This window comes from Bison bison, unplaced genomic scaffold, assembly GCF_000754665.1.
Source record: "Bison bison bison isolate TAMUID 2011002044 unplaced genomic scaffold, Bison_UMD1.0 scf7180017864057, whole genome shotgun sequence".
NCBI classification, from domain to species: Eukaryota; Metazoa; Chordata; class Mammalia; order Artiodactyla; family Bovidae; genus Bison; species Bison bison.
This window is the reverse complement of record NW_011494629.1, coordinates 3866521-3883885: the sequence shown is the minus strand read 5'-3', so window position 1 is coordinate 3883885 and position 17365 is coordinate 3866521. Positions and strand designations below refer to the sequence as shown.

The following is a 17365-nucleotide window of genomic DNA, read 5'->3' as shown; positions in this document are numbered from 1 at the left end:
TGGTATACAACGAAAACATTGCTAAGAGGGAGTTTATAGCTAAATAATACGAAAAGATTGGAAAACTTCACTAAAGAGGCTAAGCCAGACTTATTTTAAAAACTGTATTCTAAAAAAAAATAAAAATAAAAAAATAAAAAATAAAAACTGTATTCTTTTCCCAAGAAAAATATATTAATAATATAAAAACAAATTACCAGTGTATTGTTGGTTATAAACATCATTCATGTACTCTTTCCTTTGATAAACCTTTATTATTGATAAGTAGGTGTAATGTGCCCAAGGTTAAAGAAGTCCGCATTTAGATGTTGTTCAGCTGCTGCTGCTGCTAAGTTGCATCAGTCGTGTCTGACTCTGTGCGATCCCATAGACAGCAGCCTACCAGGCTCCGCCATCCCTGGGATTCTCCAAGCAAGAATACTGGAGTGGGTTGCCATTTCCTTCTCCAATACACGAAAGTGAAAAGTGAAAGTGAAGTCGCTCAGTCATGTCAGACTCTTTGAGACCCCATGACTTAGCCTCTTTAGTGAAGTTTTCCAATCTTTTCATATTATTTAGCTATAAACTCCCCCTTAAGCAGTGTTTTCATTGTATCCCAAAAAGACCCTACCAGGCTCTTCCGTCCATGGGATTTCACATGCAAGAGTACTGGAGTGGGTTGCCACTGCCTTCCCCAGATGTTGTTCAGAGCTAAGTATGGTACGTGTCAGCGGCTGTCGTGCACTCTTTCATGCACAGAGGCTACTCTTTGCTCTTTTTTTTTTTTTTTCTTCCTCTGAGGCATTTTATTTGTATTACATCCCTAGAAAAAGAATCCAAGGATTTTCCCTCCTGTATGTTTTCATCTTGCTTCTTCATGGTCCATGATGCCAGCTGAGGTTGTCAGTACAATGAAACCAAACTGACGGGATGGGAGCAGGTTATTCTGCCATTTTTCTAGATCTTTGAGTTGCACATCAAATCTAGGGCTGATCACTCCACACTTATTTAGCCTGCCTGTGAGGTTCACAACAATTTTCCCAGCCCTGTGATCATCAATGATTTCAAATTCGCCAATGTAACCATGCTTCATCATCACTGTTAGAAACCTGACGATGACTTTGGAGCACGGCCTAATAAGGACCTGGCGTTTGCCTCTCTTTTCGGCATTGTTGATACTCTTGAGAGCATCGGCCAGGACATTCATGCGCACCATTCTGGCGGCACAGAAAGATGGCGGAAAGAGCTACTCTTTGCTCTTAAAGATTACACAGAAAAGGCACATGTATAGGAAACATTGCTTGACAGCCTGAAGCGTACAGCAAGCAGACCAGAAAAAACACCTGTCATGATCCCCAGCATCCTGAAAACCCCTGGCACCAGTGGCAAGACAGTGCCACCACCCCTGCCTCAGCTGGATTGTTCTCTGTGAAATCAGGCAGAATTAGAAATCCCAGAGGCTTCTGATCCTCAACAGCCATTACAGATTTTGATCTGGGAAGTTGCTCAAACCTTGTAGCCTGGCTTGTATTTCCAGTGTGGTACTAGTAGGGCTTTACAGGAGGCCCTTGAAGTCTACCTGGTTTGCCTATTTGGAGACATCAGCATCTGTGCTGTCTGTACCAGAAAGGTCACCTTCATGTCCAGGAGCTGCCAGCTACAAAGGGGCTTCCATGGGACAAACACTTGGCTTGTAGACTCAGGATAAGATATTGCTCAGCCTCCTGCAGAGATTAGACATTGGGTTTGCTTTTTCCATGGATAAGTCACCAAAACATATGCTGTACATTGAAAAATAAAGGCCCAAACCCTCACTTCCATTTAACATATGTGGATATAAAGCATTAGTTCAGGGAATAAAGTTGCACAATTGATGGCAACTTGGTGGCTTCTGTTGCATGCATAAATATGACTGCATCTTTTCACTACAACTTTCTATACTTATTTTCCTGTATCTTGTGAGTACAGTTTGTTTCTGCACTGTTCCAATAATTTTGACATGAAAACGTTATACTATCAAGTAAAAAACCACTTTGTCTCATCACTCCATTTGATTTCATCTCACCTACTGCTGAAGAATTTACAGGAATAGTCATGCCTTCACCACTGATGACTCTAAGTTTCCCTTAGGAATATGGAGGGGCCTCTGAGAATTGAGTTAAATATTTTTTTCCTATTAAAATTTCTTTTTTATTGGAGTATGTTGCTTTACAATGTTGTTAATTTCTAATGTACAACAAAGTGAATCAGCTTTGTATGTCAACCCGAGTAACATACATCCCCTCCCTTGGGAACCTCCCTCCCACCTCCCCATCCCATCCCTCTAGGTCATCACAGAGCACCAAGAAGTTTCCTGTGCTATATAGCAGGTTCCCACTAGCCAACTGTTTTATACATGGTCATGTATATATGTCACTCTACTCTCCAAATCTGTCTCATCAAGCTCAATCTTATCTCAAGGTCCTTCTCAAAATTCTCCACTGACCTTGAAGATGAGTTCTCAAACTCTGGCCCAAGTCATGCCCCCCAAAACTCTGTAACCTGGCAGGAGGCTATCTACTACTTGAAATGGTGTCTTTTTAAGGTTCTGACATAAGCTCTGGTAAAGAAGGAAAAATTTCATGCCTTTTGCCCATGATTAGGGCCAAATCACCTGCTGATCTCTAAATCTTTTGTCAGAGAGGTCACCATGAAGTGACTCCTGTACACAAGAGAACTCAAGATGCAGTTCCTGTGTTAAAAGGCATTAATGGAATCACCTTCAGTATAGCAAGGAAACAGGATTCAGGGCAGTAGTGACCATTAGAGGATGTGTGTGTGTGTGTGTGTTGCTGGTTCTATCTTAAAGCGTGACTTCTGTCTAGAATAGTTATACATCTGCTGTGTAACTCCTACCCTGGATGCAAGAACTTGTAACAGAGAACCCGAGTGACAATATTCCAGTTTAGTTCAGACTTCTATCAGAGAGAAGCTCTGGGGGGAAGGGGAGAGATAGTCACAGGTGGTGATTTTCCTGCTGTTGTGGAAAAGAAATTTCCTGGGAGTTGGACACTTGGAAATTTGGCTGAGGTACATAGGCCAGTGCACAGGTCTGAAGCTTCCAAAATTTCAGGAATCGTATCATCAGATAAAATGTAATGCCTCAAGAATATGAGGAATTCCCACCTATATCAAGGCTGAATCTCCTTTAGGCCTAATGTATTTTTTATTATATCAGCTAAAATCTTGCTTTAAGCTCTGTTTTTAATAGTAGTAGTAAAATAGGTAATGGTTTGCTGTTGTTCAGTTGCTAAGTCAAGTCTGACTCTTTGCTATCCCATGAACTGCAGCACACCAGACTTCACTGTCCTTCACTGTCCCCCGGAGTTCACTCAAACTCATGTCCACTGAGTTGATGATGCCATCCAACCATCTCATCCTCTGTCACCCTCTTCTCCTCCTGCCCTCAATCTTTCCCAGCATCAGGGTCTCTTCCAGTGAGTCAGCTCTTTATATTAGGAGGCCAAAGTATTGGAGCTTCAGCATCAGTCCTTCCAATGAATATTCAAGGTTGATTTCCTTTCACAGTGACTGGTTTGATCTCTTTGCTGTCCAAGGAACTCTCAAGAGTCTTCTCCAGCACCACAATTCAAAAGATAATGGTTAGTTATTACTTATTGCTCATTTACTCTGTGCCAGGCATAGTTTAAAATAACTGACATATAGATTAACTCAGAAAATGCCCTCAAGAAGCATTGTAGGTAATTACCATCATTATGCACCCCTACCAAATGAGGAAACTGAGGGATATAAAGGAGAACTGCCTTGCCCAAGGTCACACAGCCACATGGGAGGGAGAAGGGAATAAATATACAAGGAGTAAAGCAAGTGAACCATGTGACGAATTCAGAATCTGAGTCCCATAATATGCTGGAGATCCAAAATTCACTTCTATAATCTTTAAAATCAGATATATTGATGTGTAATTTATATAAATATGTGGCTCAGATGGTAAACAATCTGCCTGCAATGCTGGAGACCGAGGTTTGATCTCTGGGTCAGGAAGATCCCCTGGAGGAGAGTATGGCAACCCCCTCCAGTATTCTTCCCTGGAGAATTCCATGGACAGAGGAGTCTGGCAGGCTACAGTCCATGGAGTTGCAAACAGTTGGACACGATTAAGCGACTAACATGAACATGCATTTTTGATACCTTCTGATGAGTTTTGAAAATTTACATACCTTTGTAAATACCATCACAATCTGCATAGAACTTTCTGTCATATTAAAACATTCCCTCGTTCCCCTACCAAATTAATCTTCACCCCACACCAGGGCAACCAATGGGCTGCTTCCTATCCCTCTAGATTAGACGTCTTTCCTAGAATTTTGCATAAATAGAATCATACAGCTCTACTTTCTGGTGCCTGGCTTCCTTTGCTCAGCCTGATCTTATTATTAATGTTGTTACATGTATTAGTGTAATATTAATAGGTTCTTCATTTTCACTACTGAGTGGTATTCCATTGTTAGGCAACATCACTGACTATACATCTATCTGCTGATGGACATTTTGGTTCTTTCTAACTTGGGGATAGTATAAATAAAGATTCTATGAACATTTTAATACAATTCTTTTTAAAAAATTATTTTATTTTTTACAATAATTTAAGTTTTGCTAGGCGTAAACACCTAGAATTGAAATGGTTGGTTTTAGATAAGGTAGCATTACTTTTGGAGAAGGCAATGGCACCCTACTCCAGTACTCTTGCCTGGAGAATCCCATGGACAGAGGAGCCTGGTGGGCTGCAGTCCATGGGGTCGCTGGGAGTCAGATACGACTGAGCAACTTCACTTTCACTTTTCACTTTCATGCATAGGAGAAGGAAATGGCAACCCACTCCTGTGTTCTTGCCTGGAGAATCCCAGGGACGGGGGAGCCTGGTGGGCTGCCATCTTTGGGGTCGCACAGAGTCGGACATGACTGAAGTGACTTAGCAGCAGCAGCAGCAGCAGCATTACTTTTACAAGGAATTATCAAATGGATTTTTAATGCTATCACATTATAGCATTATAGTTTTAATTTACACTTTCCTGATGATTAAAGCTTTGGAATCTTTTCTAGTACTTACTGGCTATCTATATATCTTCTGCTGTGAAATACCTGTTTTAATCTTATCTTTTTTCCCAATTTAAACTGAGTTGTTTGTATTATTGGGCTTCTCTGGTGGACTCAGATGATAAACAATCCACCTGCAATGTGGGAGACCTGGGTTCGATCCCTGGGGTGGGAAGATCTCTTGGAGAAAGGAATGGCTACCCACTCCAGTATTCTGGCCTGGAATTATTGCATTATGAACATGGAATATTGTGAATTTCAGTACTTTGACAGATACATCTATTAGAGACATTTTCTCCCAATGTGTGATTTTTTTGTTTTCAAAATAAAATCTTGAAAAGCAAACACTTTAAATTTTAATAAACTCCAGCTTATCTTTTTTGCTTTTATGTCTCACACAATTCTTTGTATTACATCTTAAAAATCTCTCCATGCTTCAAAGCAATTTCTATGTTTCCCAACAGAAATTTTATACTGTTAGCTATTTTGTTTAAGTTTATAATCTATTTTGAATAAAACTTTAATTATTGTATAAATATCAAGGTGCATTTGAAATATGTGAATATCCAATTATTTTATCATCATTTCCATATCAAATTACCCAGGAACATATGTCAAAAATCAACTAACAACTCTCAGTTACATTTCAGATCATTAGAGAGCAGGAAAAAGCATTGTTTCTATTCTTAAATAAGAAGATAGCTGGGAAGAGTTTCAATTAACAACTTTTTTTTGACTACATCAGATATCTGAGATTATGGGGCAAAAAACGAGTCCAAAGTCTGGAGAGCTAGGTAGCTGCAAGAACTCAAGCAGTTGTTTAACTGAGACAGAGAATGCCACAAACCATATAAAATGATTGTAAAAAAAGCTAAATAACATTCAAGATCAGATAGGTTAGTTCAGAAGAGAGAGAAATTATAGTAAAATTTAAATGCTGGAAATAAAAAAAAACCAACAAATGAAGAATGCCTTTTAAGGGATGGATTATCAGTATACTTGATACAACTGAGGAAGGATTCAGTGACATTGAAGAGAGGCAGGATACAAACACATTTACATAAATTTGTATGTGTGTAGGCTTCAACACAATATTTGTATTAGTGACCCTGAGATAATACAAAAGTACACAGAAAACAGGGTTTGTCTTTGTTGAAAAAAGACAGCTTAGTAAAAATGGCCTTTCCTATATGCACATGTCAGGAGGCAACAAGAGAAAAGAAATGTGGTATAGGATTTCGAATTTTCAGATACTTCCTGTGAAAGGTTTATTTGTTATTAGTATACATGTAGATGATGTATTAATATCAGAACAGTTACTAAATAAGGGGTACATAATTCTATTACAATGCTGTAGAGTTCTAGGATACACACAAAACAAACATTTAAGTGGCATGCACATACAAACTGATGTAGACAACAGAAAACTCAGAAAATATTCACATATATTCAACACTGTGTAACTTATACCCATTTATTTCTTATTTTTAAAAATCTTCTTATTCTAGTAAATGTCCATGAACCAATACTGTTATAGTTCATTAAATGTCTTAATATTACACAAGAAACAACAGTTTTGATTAACATAAAGGCTATTATTAACTTTCTCAAACTGATAAATTTTTCCCTTATAACAAACTCTGAGTGATATTAAACTTTGATGACTCATTAAAAGCTTTGACATATTCAAATTGAGCTTTGGCAGCTCAATTATCAGATATTCAATGAGACCTCATTTTTTGGGTAATGGATTACCTATATATGCAGTAATATTAGATATCTTCCCCTGATACTCACCTGACTGATGAGGAAGAGATATGGACAAAAGCTATGGTCATTCAGGATTTGCCAGGGGTTTTTCCTGTGTGATATTTCTGATATACTTCACTGAGTTCACATGTCCACAGAAATCATATTCATAGGTTTGAGTATATGTCAGTATTAAGTATACTCGAACCTGCAGAAGCTCAGCAAAGAACAATTCTATTTCCTCATAGCAAAATGTCTGTGTACATGCAGGAGAAAATTCCATTCAATATTTATTCTTTGGCCCTGTTTCTTTCTATTTTGTACTCTTTCATCTTCTGTGCATAAGCCCCTTGGTTTTGCTGGGGGTAATATCCACTGCATTCTGACAAGGGACAGGAGAAAACATTAAGAATTTGAGAGATGTATTTAGTAAGACTTGTCATTAAGCCCTACATTTCACTATCTAGAGGTTAAAAATAGGATTTCAAGTTGGATGACAGTGGTTGAGAAATTTAAGCTAGGTATGGCATTAGAAAAAGAGGAAATGGTTATTGGTGAACAATGAATATATCATTATGTCATATATCATATGACATATGTCATTATATGTCATATAGTTATTACCCTTATGTTAGTCAAATAGAGGTTGGACATAGTAGAAGGATTCCCCACATCCATTACCTTGTTTTCTTGTCTGTTTTAATATACTGTAAGGTCTCTACCCTTTATGTTATTTTCTGCTTATTGAAAAAACTGGTGTTTGACTAACAGTTCTCACATTTACTCCATTCCCAATTTTCTCACTGTTTGATTTCTCTGATGATGAGTGAATTTTGATTTGCTGGGACAAAGTTATGACATATTCATTATATTCCCAGAGTTCTTCTGCAGTGTGAGTTTTCTAAGGATTGAATGCCTAGAGTATTTCTTGTATTATTTTAGTTTCTTTACTGGATTGAATTCTCTGATCTACAATGAGGACTATACTCAAGATGAAACTGCCCATATAAAATATATTCCAAGAGATTTGCTCATGTTAAGTTTTCTGATGTTGAGTGAAACTAGTATCTTGCATAAGAACTTCCAAGTTTTTATTATATTCTTAGGAGTTCTCTCATATGTATTTTGTATTGTGAAACTTTATTTTCAGCTCAGAGTTTTTCCATCTTCATTATATTTATATTTTTATTTCCCTGTATGGGCTTTCTGATGTTCTCTAAGGCTTGATTTTTGACTGAAAGTTTTTCCACATTTATCACATTTGTAGGGTTTCTCTCCAGTGTGAGTTCTCTGATGTACTCTGAGGTTTGATTTCTGGCTGAAAGCTTCACCACAGTGATTACAATTATAGGGTTTCTCTCCTGTATGAGTTCTCTGATGTTTTCTTAGGACTGACTTCTCACTGAAAGATTTGGCACATTCATTACATCCATAGGGTTTCTCCCCAGTGTGAGTTCTCTGATGTCCTCTAAGATTTGATTTCTGCCTGAAAGTTTTTCCACACTCATCACATTTATAGGGTTTTTCCCCAGTGTGAGTTCTGTGATGTACTCTAAGGTTTGACTTCTGGCTAAATGCTTCCCCACAATGATTACATGTATAGGGTTTTTCCCCTGTGTGAATTCTATGATGTCCTCTGAGTTGTGATTTCTGGCCAAATGCTTTCTCACACTGATTACATTTATAGGGCTTCTCCCCTGTATGAGTTCTATGATGTTTCCTTAGGCCTGACTTCAGTTTGAAAGCCTTCCCACATTCATCACATTTATATGGTCTTTCACCTGTGTGAGTTCTCCGATGATTTCTTAGGCCTGACATATGGCTGAAAGACTTTCCACATTCATTACATTCAAAGGGTCTCTCTCCTGTATGAATTCTTTGATGTACTATGAGAATTGATTTATAGTTGAAAGATTTCCCACATTCATTACATTCAAAAGGTTTCTCTCCTGTGTGAGTTCTCTGATGTATTCTTAGTCCTGACTTTGCACTGAAAGCTTTCTCACATCCGTCGCATTTATAGGGTTTCTCTCCTGTGTGAGTTCTCTCATGTTTTCTTAGACGTGACTTCTCACTGAAAGCTTTCCCACATTGATGACATTCAAAGGGTTTCTCCTCCATGTGACTTTTCTGAGGCTGAATCAGGCATGAAGTTTTACTGCAGGATTTTCCACATTCATTACACTCATAGGGTTTCAACATTATTTGAGTTTTCTTATGCACATTGCAAGCTGACTGGTAACCCAAAGTGTCTGTACATGTGCCATAGTCATAGGTTTGTTCTATTGTGTGAATTCTCTGATGCACTGGGAGGGTTGAATTATGGCTGAAATTCTTTCCATATTCAAAGGATTTCACCCCTATATAAAATTTTTCCTGTTCTTTAGTGTGTAATTTTTGGCTGAAAGATTTCCCTTCTATGTCAGTTTTTTGAGTGATCCTACTAAAATTATTTCTGTTTTTGGTACATTCATATTTATTAAACTCATAGTGACTCTTCTCCTCTGGATGACTGCTCTGAGAAACTATCAAGGTTGATTTCTCATGTTGGTTTTCCCCAAATTTATTGAATTCATAAGGTTTCATTTTTGGATGGGTACTCTTAGACATAACAAGGGCAGTCTTTTCAAGAAAATCTTTTCTACATTCATTATATTCAAAAGCTTGCTGCAAAGTCTGAATTGTCTGATGCTGGATAACTTTGTCTTTATGTCCAAAGGTTTTCACATTTTTACTACAAACAAAAGAATTCTCTCCAGTATTAGTTCTGCCGTCCTTAATACTGAAAAGCCAATTCTCACATACATTAGGCGCATAAGTCTTTTTTGAATATTGACAGTGTGGGGCCAGTGAGCTAAGAAGCAAGTAAGTAGACCCTGTAGTGTCAAATTTACAGGGTATTGTTTCTGCAGGAAAAATGTTTATGTCCAGAGTACATGGTTTTCCTGATATTTCTTGTTCCATAGTCAATGATTTGTTGATGAATAAAACTTGCCTCAAACGTTTGCCTTGGTTTTCTAGGCTCTCCTCTAAGAGTTCATCAGGTTGGAATTCTTCTAAAAATGAGAAAATTAAAAATATTTTATGATACTTAACACACTTATAAAATGAGATTTATATACCTATGCCCCATTATGTGTTTGACTCCTTGGTGTCTGGCTCAGTTTCTTTCCCCAAAATAATTTCAAGTTTATATTCTCTCTTTTTTTGTTGTTAAAAACTTTTTCTAGTGGAAAAAGAGAGAGCAATCTAGAAATGAAATTACACATATCTTTGGTAACTTAAACCATAATTTTCAAAACTGGAAAAAGAAGAGGATATAAAGGAAAGCAACAATTAAGAAAAGAGAATATATTTAAGAGAGCTGAATCCTGGGAACAGAGAAAACAAAGACTGGAATGAATTCGACAAGGATTTTGCTCTAAGTAGATAACAAAATGTATCAATGGAGAATTGCTTTTAGTGGCTTTACTGAGATAGAGTTTGCCTTAGGGAAGCACACCAGTGACTATATTCACAGTGAAACATAGAGTACAATGATAAGAAAACCACTAGTCTGTATGTTTCCAACTGGAGCTCCACCCTGGTCTGGGAACTAAGATTCTGCAAGCTACATGTATGGCAAACAAACAAACAAAAATCATGGCACCAACTTTCTTACGTTGAAAGAAAGAATCAGAAACATAAGTGTATAGGTGGAAGTGAGAAACCTGATGAGAGTTAAAGTAATTTTTCTGCCTGTGTTGGAGTTACCCCTCTTTCCTGGTTCTAGTGCCTTGGTATTATATCAGGGTTGTTCAGTAGTGAATCCCTCTTAATCATCAAATCTTTACTTTCCTTTTTTTTAATTTGTTCACTTATGTCCTCCAGACTAGTCTTGCTCCTGTCCAATCCTTAATTTCCATCTATTTTCCCACATATCTAGTTTTTATTCACTGCAAGATCTTAAGGATTGTGTTTCAAGTTGGCCCTAAAAATCTTTTAAGTATCCTTTTTTATATTTATTTACCACAAATTTCCTATGAACATTTGACTGCTATTGTCCTCTTGTTACCCACACTCCATGCAAAAATGTCATGCCCATGCTAAAAATATTTGAAGGCTTTGGTTATACTACCTTAGGTACCAACAGATGAAAGATTAAAGTGATGTAATTCAGAAAAAGAAAGTTTTACACTAACTATATGCTCATTATGTGTTCTTGCTACCAATCCTCTTAGCATGAGCATGCATGCATACTCAGTTGTGTTTGATTTTTTGCAAGCCCATGGACTATAGTCCACCAGGCTCCTCTGTCCATGGAATTTCCCAGGCAAGAATACTCGAGTGGGTTGCCATTTCCTCCTCCAGGGGATCTTCCTGACCCAGGGATCGAACCCAGGTTTCCTGTCTAGTACACATTATTTTCTGCTCTAATTTTTGATAGTGTATCAGTCCTCATTAAGTGGTTCATTTCCAACAATAACTTCATACTCACATTCTTTCCCTAAATTATCCTCCATTCTAGCCTTAGAACCCTTGAGAACGTAAGTGCCCTTCAGGTAGGGCACACTATTTTCCCAAATCTTAACAACAAAAAACAAAGTTTGTAACATCCTTCTCACAAATTTAAGCAACATTTATTTTAAAACCTGAAAGAAGCTACTACCTGTATATCATTCACTTTATAAAGGGATAAAAGCACCCATATCTGTGACTTTACAGTAAATACCCATCACCAAAATCAAGAGGCATCTTAAAATTGAAGGAAAACCCATAAATGAGAAGCATTTTCTCTTTCTTGGTTGTACCTAAAATAATAGTTCACCTTTTAATCTATAGCACCATAGCTATGCTTTATGAAGCTTTGCTCACTTTTCCAAAATAAAACCTTCACTGTGATATTCTTTGCATCCCTCTATAAATTTAGTTATGTAGCGTGTTTGCATAGCTTTGTTTTCAGAACATACTACATTCATCTTTATAAAATATGCTATTTATATTTCTAGATAAGAGGTTGGTAAACTTTTTCTGTGAAAGGCCATAGAGTTAATGATTTAGGCTTTACTGGTTATTCAGTCTCTACTGTAGCTATTCAAGTCTGCCTTGTAGCTTGAATATGTAAACAAATGGATATTGCTGTGTTCCAATAAATGTTTCTTTGCCAAAACAATCAGTAGGCAGAATTTGGCATGTGGGCCACAGTTTGCCAAGCACTCTTCTAGAGTCCTGGAGAAGGAAATGGCAATCCACTCCAGTACTCTTGCCTGGAAAATTCCATGGATGGAGGAGCCTGGTAGGCTACAGTCTATGGGGTCGCAAAGAGTCAGACACGACTGAGTGACTTTAGTTTCTTTCTTTCTATAGTTCCTTTTGGAGAAGGAAATGGCAACCCACTCCAGTGTTCTTGCCTGGAGAATCCCATAGACGGAGGGGCCTGGTGGGCTGCAGTCTATGGGGTTGCAAAGAGTCAGACATGACTGAGCAACTAACACATACACATACACACACACACACACACACACACACACACACATTCTAGAGTCCACAGGGTGTGAAACAAAATTAGAGAGGGATATTAAGGTTGACTACTTCTAATGAGTTCCTGTTTCTCCTTATAACTCTTGCAGTTTTTTGTTTTATGAATCTTGATGACAATTTATTTGGTGTACTAATATTTTGAACTTTTCTGTATCCTTTAAAAATTATCTTCTTTAGCATTATCAAAATGTCCTTTTTCCACCTGTTTTTGACCTGAACTGAACTTTGAAATAAATAAACACTGAGTTGCTTTTATGTTTACTGGCTTAATAATCCATGACTGCATTTTCAAACTTCCTAAACTATTTTGTAGATCTACTATTTGATGGGCTTCCCTAGTGGCTCAGTGGTAAAGAATCTGCCTGCCAAACAGGAGACGTGGATTCGATCCCTAGGTTGGGAAGATCCCTTGGCTAATGAAATGGCACCCCACTCCAGTATTCTTGCGTGGGAAATCCCATGGACAGAGGAGCTTGGAGGGCTACAGTCCATGGGGTCGTGAAAGAGTCAGACATGACTTAGTGACTAAGCAAGAACAATTTCTTTGATACAATATGATAGCCTTTTCTCTTAATAGGTGTATTTAATCCATTTACATTGAGAGTTGATATGTCAGATATGTTTGTCTTCCTCTGTTTTATGTTGTATGTTTGCATAGCTTTTGTGGTGAAAATTTTTAACACAGCAGGCCTAGACTGTTACCCTTAGAAAAGCCTGCTTACAAGATGAGCCCTTAACTAGCATTTGGGAACTCAGATTTCAAGATGGTTACCAGAATTGCTAAGAGGGGCTCAATGTGCTTAAACTGTTTGTACAAAAAATATATTTATGCTGAATAATTAGCTTCTATCAGAAAGCCTAGAATTTTGATATATGGGTGCCTACAGTAAAAACTCTGGGTTCAGTTCAGTTCAGTTGCTCAGTCGTGTTCGACTCTTCGCGACCCCACGAATTGCAGCACGCCAGGCCTCCCTGTCCATCACCAACTTCCAGAGTTACTCAAACTCATGTCCATTGAGTTGGCGATGCCATCCAGCCATCTCATCCTCTGTCGTCCCCTTCTCCTCCTGCCCCCAATCCCTCCCAGCATCAGACTCTTCATTGCAAATGAACTTTCCAGGTAGATATTTCACACGAGTTGTCATAACTGGTTTTCTACTGACTTTGCCCCATACATCTGTTCTCTTTACTGATTTTGCTCTGCATGATTTCACAGTATAAATCTTAGTTACGAGTATGCCTGTGTGCTGAGTCCTCCAGGTGAATTAATAAACCTGATGATGATCCTGAGGACCCTGATATAGTATTTATAAGAAACTTCTCTACTAATAGGTCTGTTTTCTTTAGTCTGTCAAATGTAAATAACTTTTAACAATTAGGAGGGTTGCACTTTGCTCTAGTCTTTATCCTTTCTAACTATACAATTTCTTAATCATCTATTAATTTTGATTGTATCTAGTAATTTATTATATAATGATAAAATTAATTTATTTCTCTCTTCTGCTCTGTTACTCCCAATTTCAGTTTATTAACTTTTCTTAGTTTTTACCTTTTTACTGTTAAATATGCATCCATTACTTAATTTTTCAGTTTCAAAGGGTATACTTAGCTCCCATCTTCTAAAGATGAGAATATCAACATGCTTACATTCCATTGCTTTTAGTTGTCCCCTTCTCACATTTTATTAGATTTATTATTTCTAAAATTTCAAATGTAAAGACCTCTAATAGGAGAGTGCTGAAAAACATTTCAAACTGCTGACTTCTATCTAGGTGATCACTTCGGATCTAATTTTCTTGGATGCCTTCTGCCAGTATTCAGTAACTCACCTGGGGAACTTCTGTTTATAAATTCTTTCTCTAATAACCATGGATCTTCTCCTTGTTCCAACATGAAGATCAGTTCTGGCTTTGTAAAGCAGTACCCTGTAAATGGGAAATACTTTAGCACTTGAGTTAGCTGCATAGGTTTCATTGTTTCTGAATGTGAAGAAAGGTACAGCTTCAGAAATGGCACATTGAGGGTGCTTGCTAGAATTTTTTTTTGGTGGAGGGAATGATAGCAAAAACCATTTTCTTATACTTATAAGGGATCACTCTTCTTAAACCCGTAAGTCACAAGCCTAAATAACATTAAGTTCTAAAATTGTCAATGTCTGTTCCTTAAACAAGATTTCATCAGGACTGACTCTATAGCCAGCCATAATGGAGTAGAAGAACCAATTTACCTCTCCATGAGGGCTTCTCAGGTGGTGCTAGTGGTAAAGAACCTGCCTGCTAATGTAGGCAATGCGGGTTACATCCCTAGGTGGGCATGGTAATCCACTCAACTATTCTTGCCTGGAGAATTCCATGGACTGAAGAGCCTGGTGGGCTACAGTCCATGGGATCACAGAGTTGGACACGACTGAAGCAACCACACACACACACAAACACACACACACACCTCCATATCAGACATCTAAACAAACCATACAAAGTGTATGAAATGGGTTTTAGACTTTAGAAAACAGGCAGTACAGACAGTGATACTTGAGAACAGAGAAACAAATGAGGTGAGCCCTGTGATTACCAAAGCTTATTGCTTAGAGAGTTTTCAACCCTAAACAAAAAGAGACCACCAAAACCGCTTGGTGGACTCACTAAGTTAAGGCAATAGAATTGGACCTCAAGAAAGTCATGACAAATAGGATTTGTAAGAGAAAATACAAGAGAAGAAAGATACAGAGTCTTTGTCTGATCTGCAGAAGGGTCTCCTGAGTACTAACTTTTGAAAATGTAAGGAAAACACTTGAGGTTGGGGAAAAACCAGTGGAAAAGCGTAGGCTGAAATTTCACAAAGCACACAGAGAGGTATAAAACTTCCTAACCCATGGCCAATTGGATACAGTAACCAGAAGGGCATTTATTGCCTTGGTAGAGGGGCCAAATGAGTCTGAGAGTAAAATGAGTTCTGAATCCAATATAACAAAACTTAAAGCAAACCTTAAAAGGATTAAAGTAATTCCAAGTAATTTAAATTCATCCTAGGAAAGGGCCCAGAAGATTTCAGACAATACAGCAAAACTACCACTTAACAACATAAAATCTGTAACATCTAGCCCTCGATAAAAAATTACTTAATATGAATAAAAGGGATATATTATTGTAATCAAGAAGAAAAATGAATCAGTAAGCCACAGAGTAAGAAACGACACATAAAATTAATAGTCAAGGCCATTAAAACAGTAAAAATACTCCATATGTTCAAGAATATGATAAGAGAATTTATTAAAAAAAGTTCCTAACTGGAATTCTCAATATGAAAAATATCTGAAATGAGTAAACAAATCAACCAAACAAGAAACAAACAAAAAAAAAGGATAAGATTAATAATAGTATACACACACACACACACACACACACACACTACATATGGAAGGTTAAATGACAAAAGGCACAATGGATAACTTTAAGGTTAAAAACTATGAAAGAAGAAACCCACAGTGAATACAGACTAGAAAATAATAAACAGTTATTTCTGACCTATGGGATAAAGTTGTCTAATATGGGTAACTAGTATTTCAGAAGGAAGAAAGAGAGAATGGAAAAAGCAATAATGGGCAAAAGTTAGATTTTTGAAAGCAAAGTGAAAGTGAAAGTCGCTCAGTTGTGTCTGACTCTTTGCAACCCCATGGACTATACAGTCCATGGAATTCTCTAGGCCAGAATACTGAAATGGGTAGCCTTTCCCTTCTCCAAGGGATCTTCACAATCCAGGGACTGAACCAAGGTCTTCCGCATTAGAGGCAGATTCTTTACCAGCTGAGCCACAAGGGAAACCCAAGAAGTGTATAAATCCATGGACCTAAGAAGCTAAATAAACGCCAAGGAGAAGTAACATGAAGAACACCACACCAAGATACATTATAATTAAATTGCTAAAGTCACAGATAAAAAGAAAATGTTGAATAGAAAAAGACATAATATGTATGGAAGAAGAAAAAAGAATGGATGCCTACTTTTTGTCACAAATTATACGTCAGAAGACTATGAAGTAACAATTTTAAAGTACTGAAAGAAAAAAGCCCGCCTAGAATTTTATACATGACTAATATAAGGCATTTTCAAACAAATAAAAATTGAAAGACTTTATCACCAACTGATATGTATTACAGGAAAGTTAATTCTCTGAAAGAAATTCTTCAGCTAGAAGAAAAATGAGATCAGGTGGAAATCTGGATTAATATATAGAAAAAAAAGAGCACCATAATCTGGACACAAGTGGATAAAAATAAAATAAACTTTTATCATTTTCAGAACTCTTAAAAATAGTAAATTGTGTTTTAAAACAACAATAATGTACTGTAGGAGATGGGAAATAGTGAGAGTTAGGAATATTGGGGATTTTAAACTTATGTAGATGAGGCATGCAGAGTTGCTGAGAAATTTACCAATATTTATTATAAGTTCAGTTCAGTTCAGTTGCTCAGTTGTGTCCAACTCTACGACCCCATGGACTGCAGCATGCCAGGCTTCCCTGTCCATCGCCAACACCTGAAGCTTGCTCAAACTCATGTCCATTGAGTTGGTGATGCCATCCAACCACCTCATCCTCCGTTATCTCCTTCTCCCACCTTCAATCTTTCCCAGCACAAGGGTCTTTTCCAATGAGTCAGTTCTTAGCATCAGGTGGCCAAAGTATTGGAGCTTCAGCTTTAGCATTAGTCCTTCCAATGAACAACCAGGACTGATCTCCTTTAGGATGGACTGGTTGGATCTCCTTGCAGTCCAAGGGACTCTCAAGAGTTTTCTCCAACACCACAGTTCAAGAACATCAATTCTTCGGCACTCAGCTTTCTTTATAGTCCAACTCTCACATCCATACATGACTAATGGAAAAACCATAGCTTTGACTAGATGGACCTTTGTTGGCAATAGTAATGTCTCTGCTTTTTAATATGTTGTCTAGGTTGGTCATAGCTTTTATTCAAAGGAGCAAGTGTCTTTTAATTTTATGGCTTTAGTCACCATCTGCAGTG

The 17365-nt window shown here is 37.5% G+C and overlaps 1 protein-coding gene and 1 pseudogene across 2 annotated transcripts in view; both read right to left on the bottom strand.

Annotated features, from left to right (window-relative positions):
- Nucleotides 1-781: 781 nt before the first annotated feature.
- On the bottom strand, nucleotides 782-1399 carry LOC104985711 (annotated as a pseudogene). Its single transcript, XR_824963.1, has one exon. The product of XR_824963.1 is annotated as a 40S ribosomal protein S15a pseudogene (transcript).
- Nucleotides 1400-5245: 3846 nt separating this feature from the next.
- Nucleotides 5246-17365, bottom strand: part of LOC104985710 (zinc finger protein 782-like) — a 63655-nt gene continuing 51535 nt past the window's right edge. Inside the window, exons 2-3 of the mRNA XM_010836002.1 lie at nucleotides 14175-14270; nucleotides 5246-9881 (exon numbers count right to left, since the gene is read on the bottom strand). Coding sequence (XP_010834304.1) covers nucleotides 8011-9881; nucleotides 14175-14270 — 1967 coding nt within the window. The 3' untranslated portion in view covers nucleotides 5246-8010. The remainder of the gene's footprint in view (nucleotides 9882-14174; nucleotides 14271-17365) is intronic.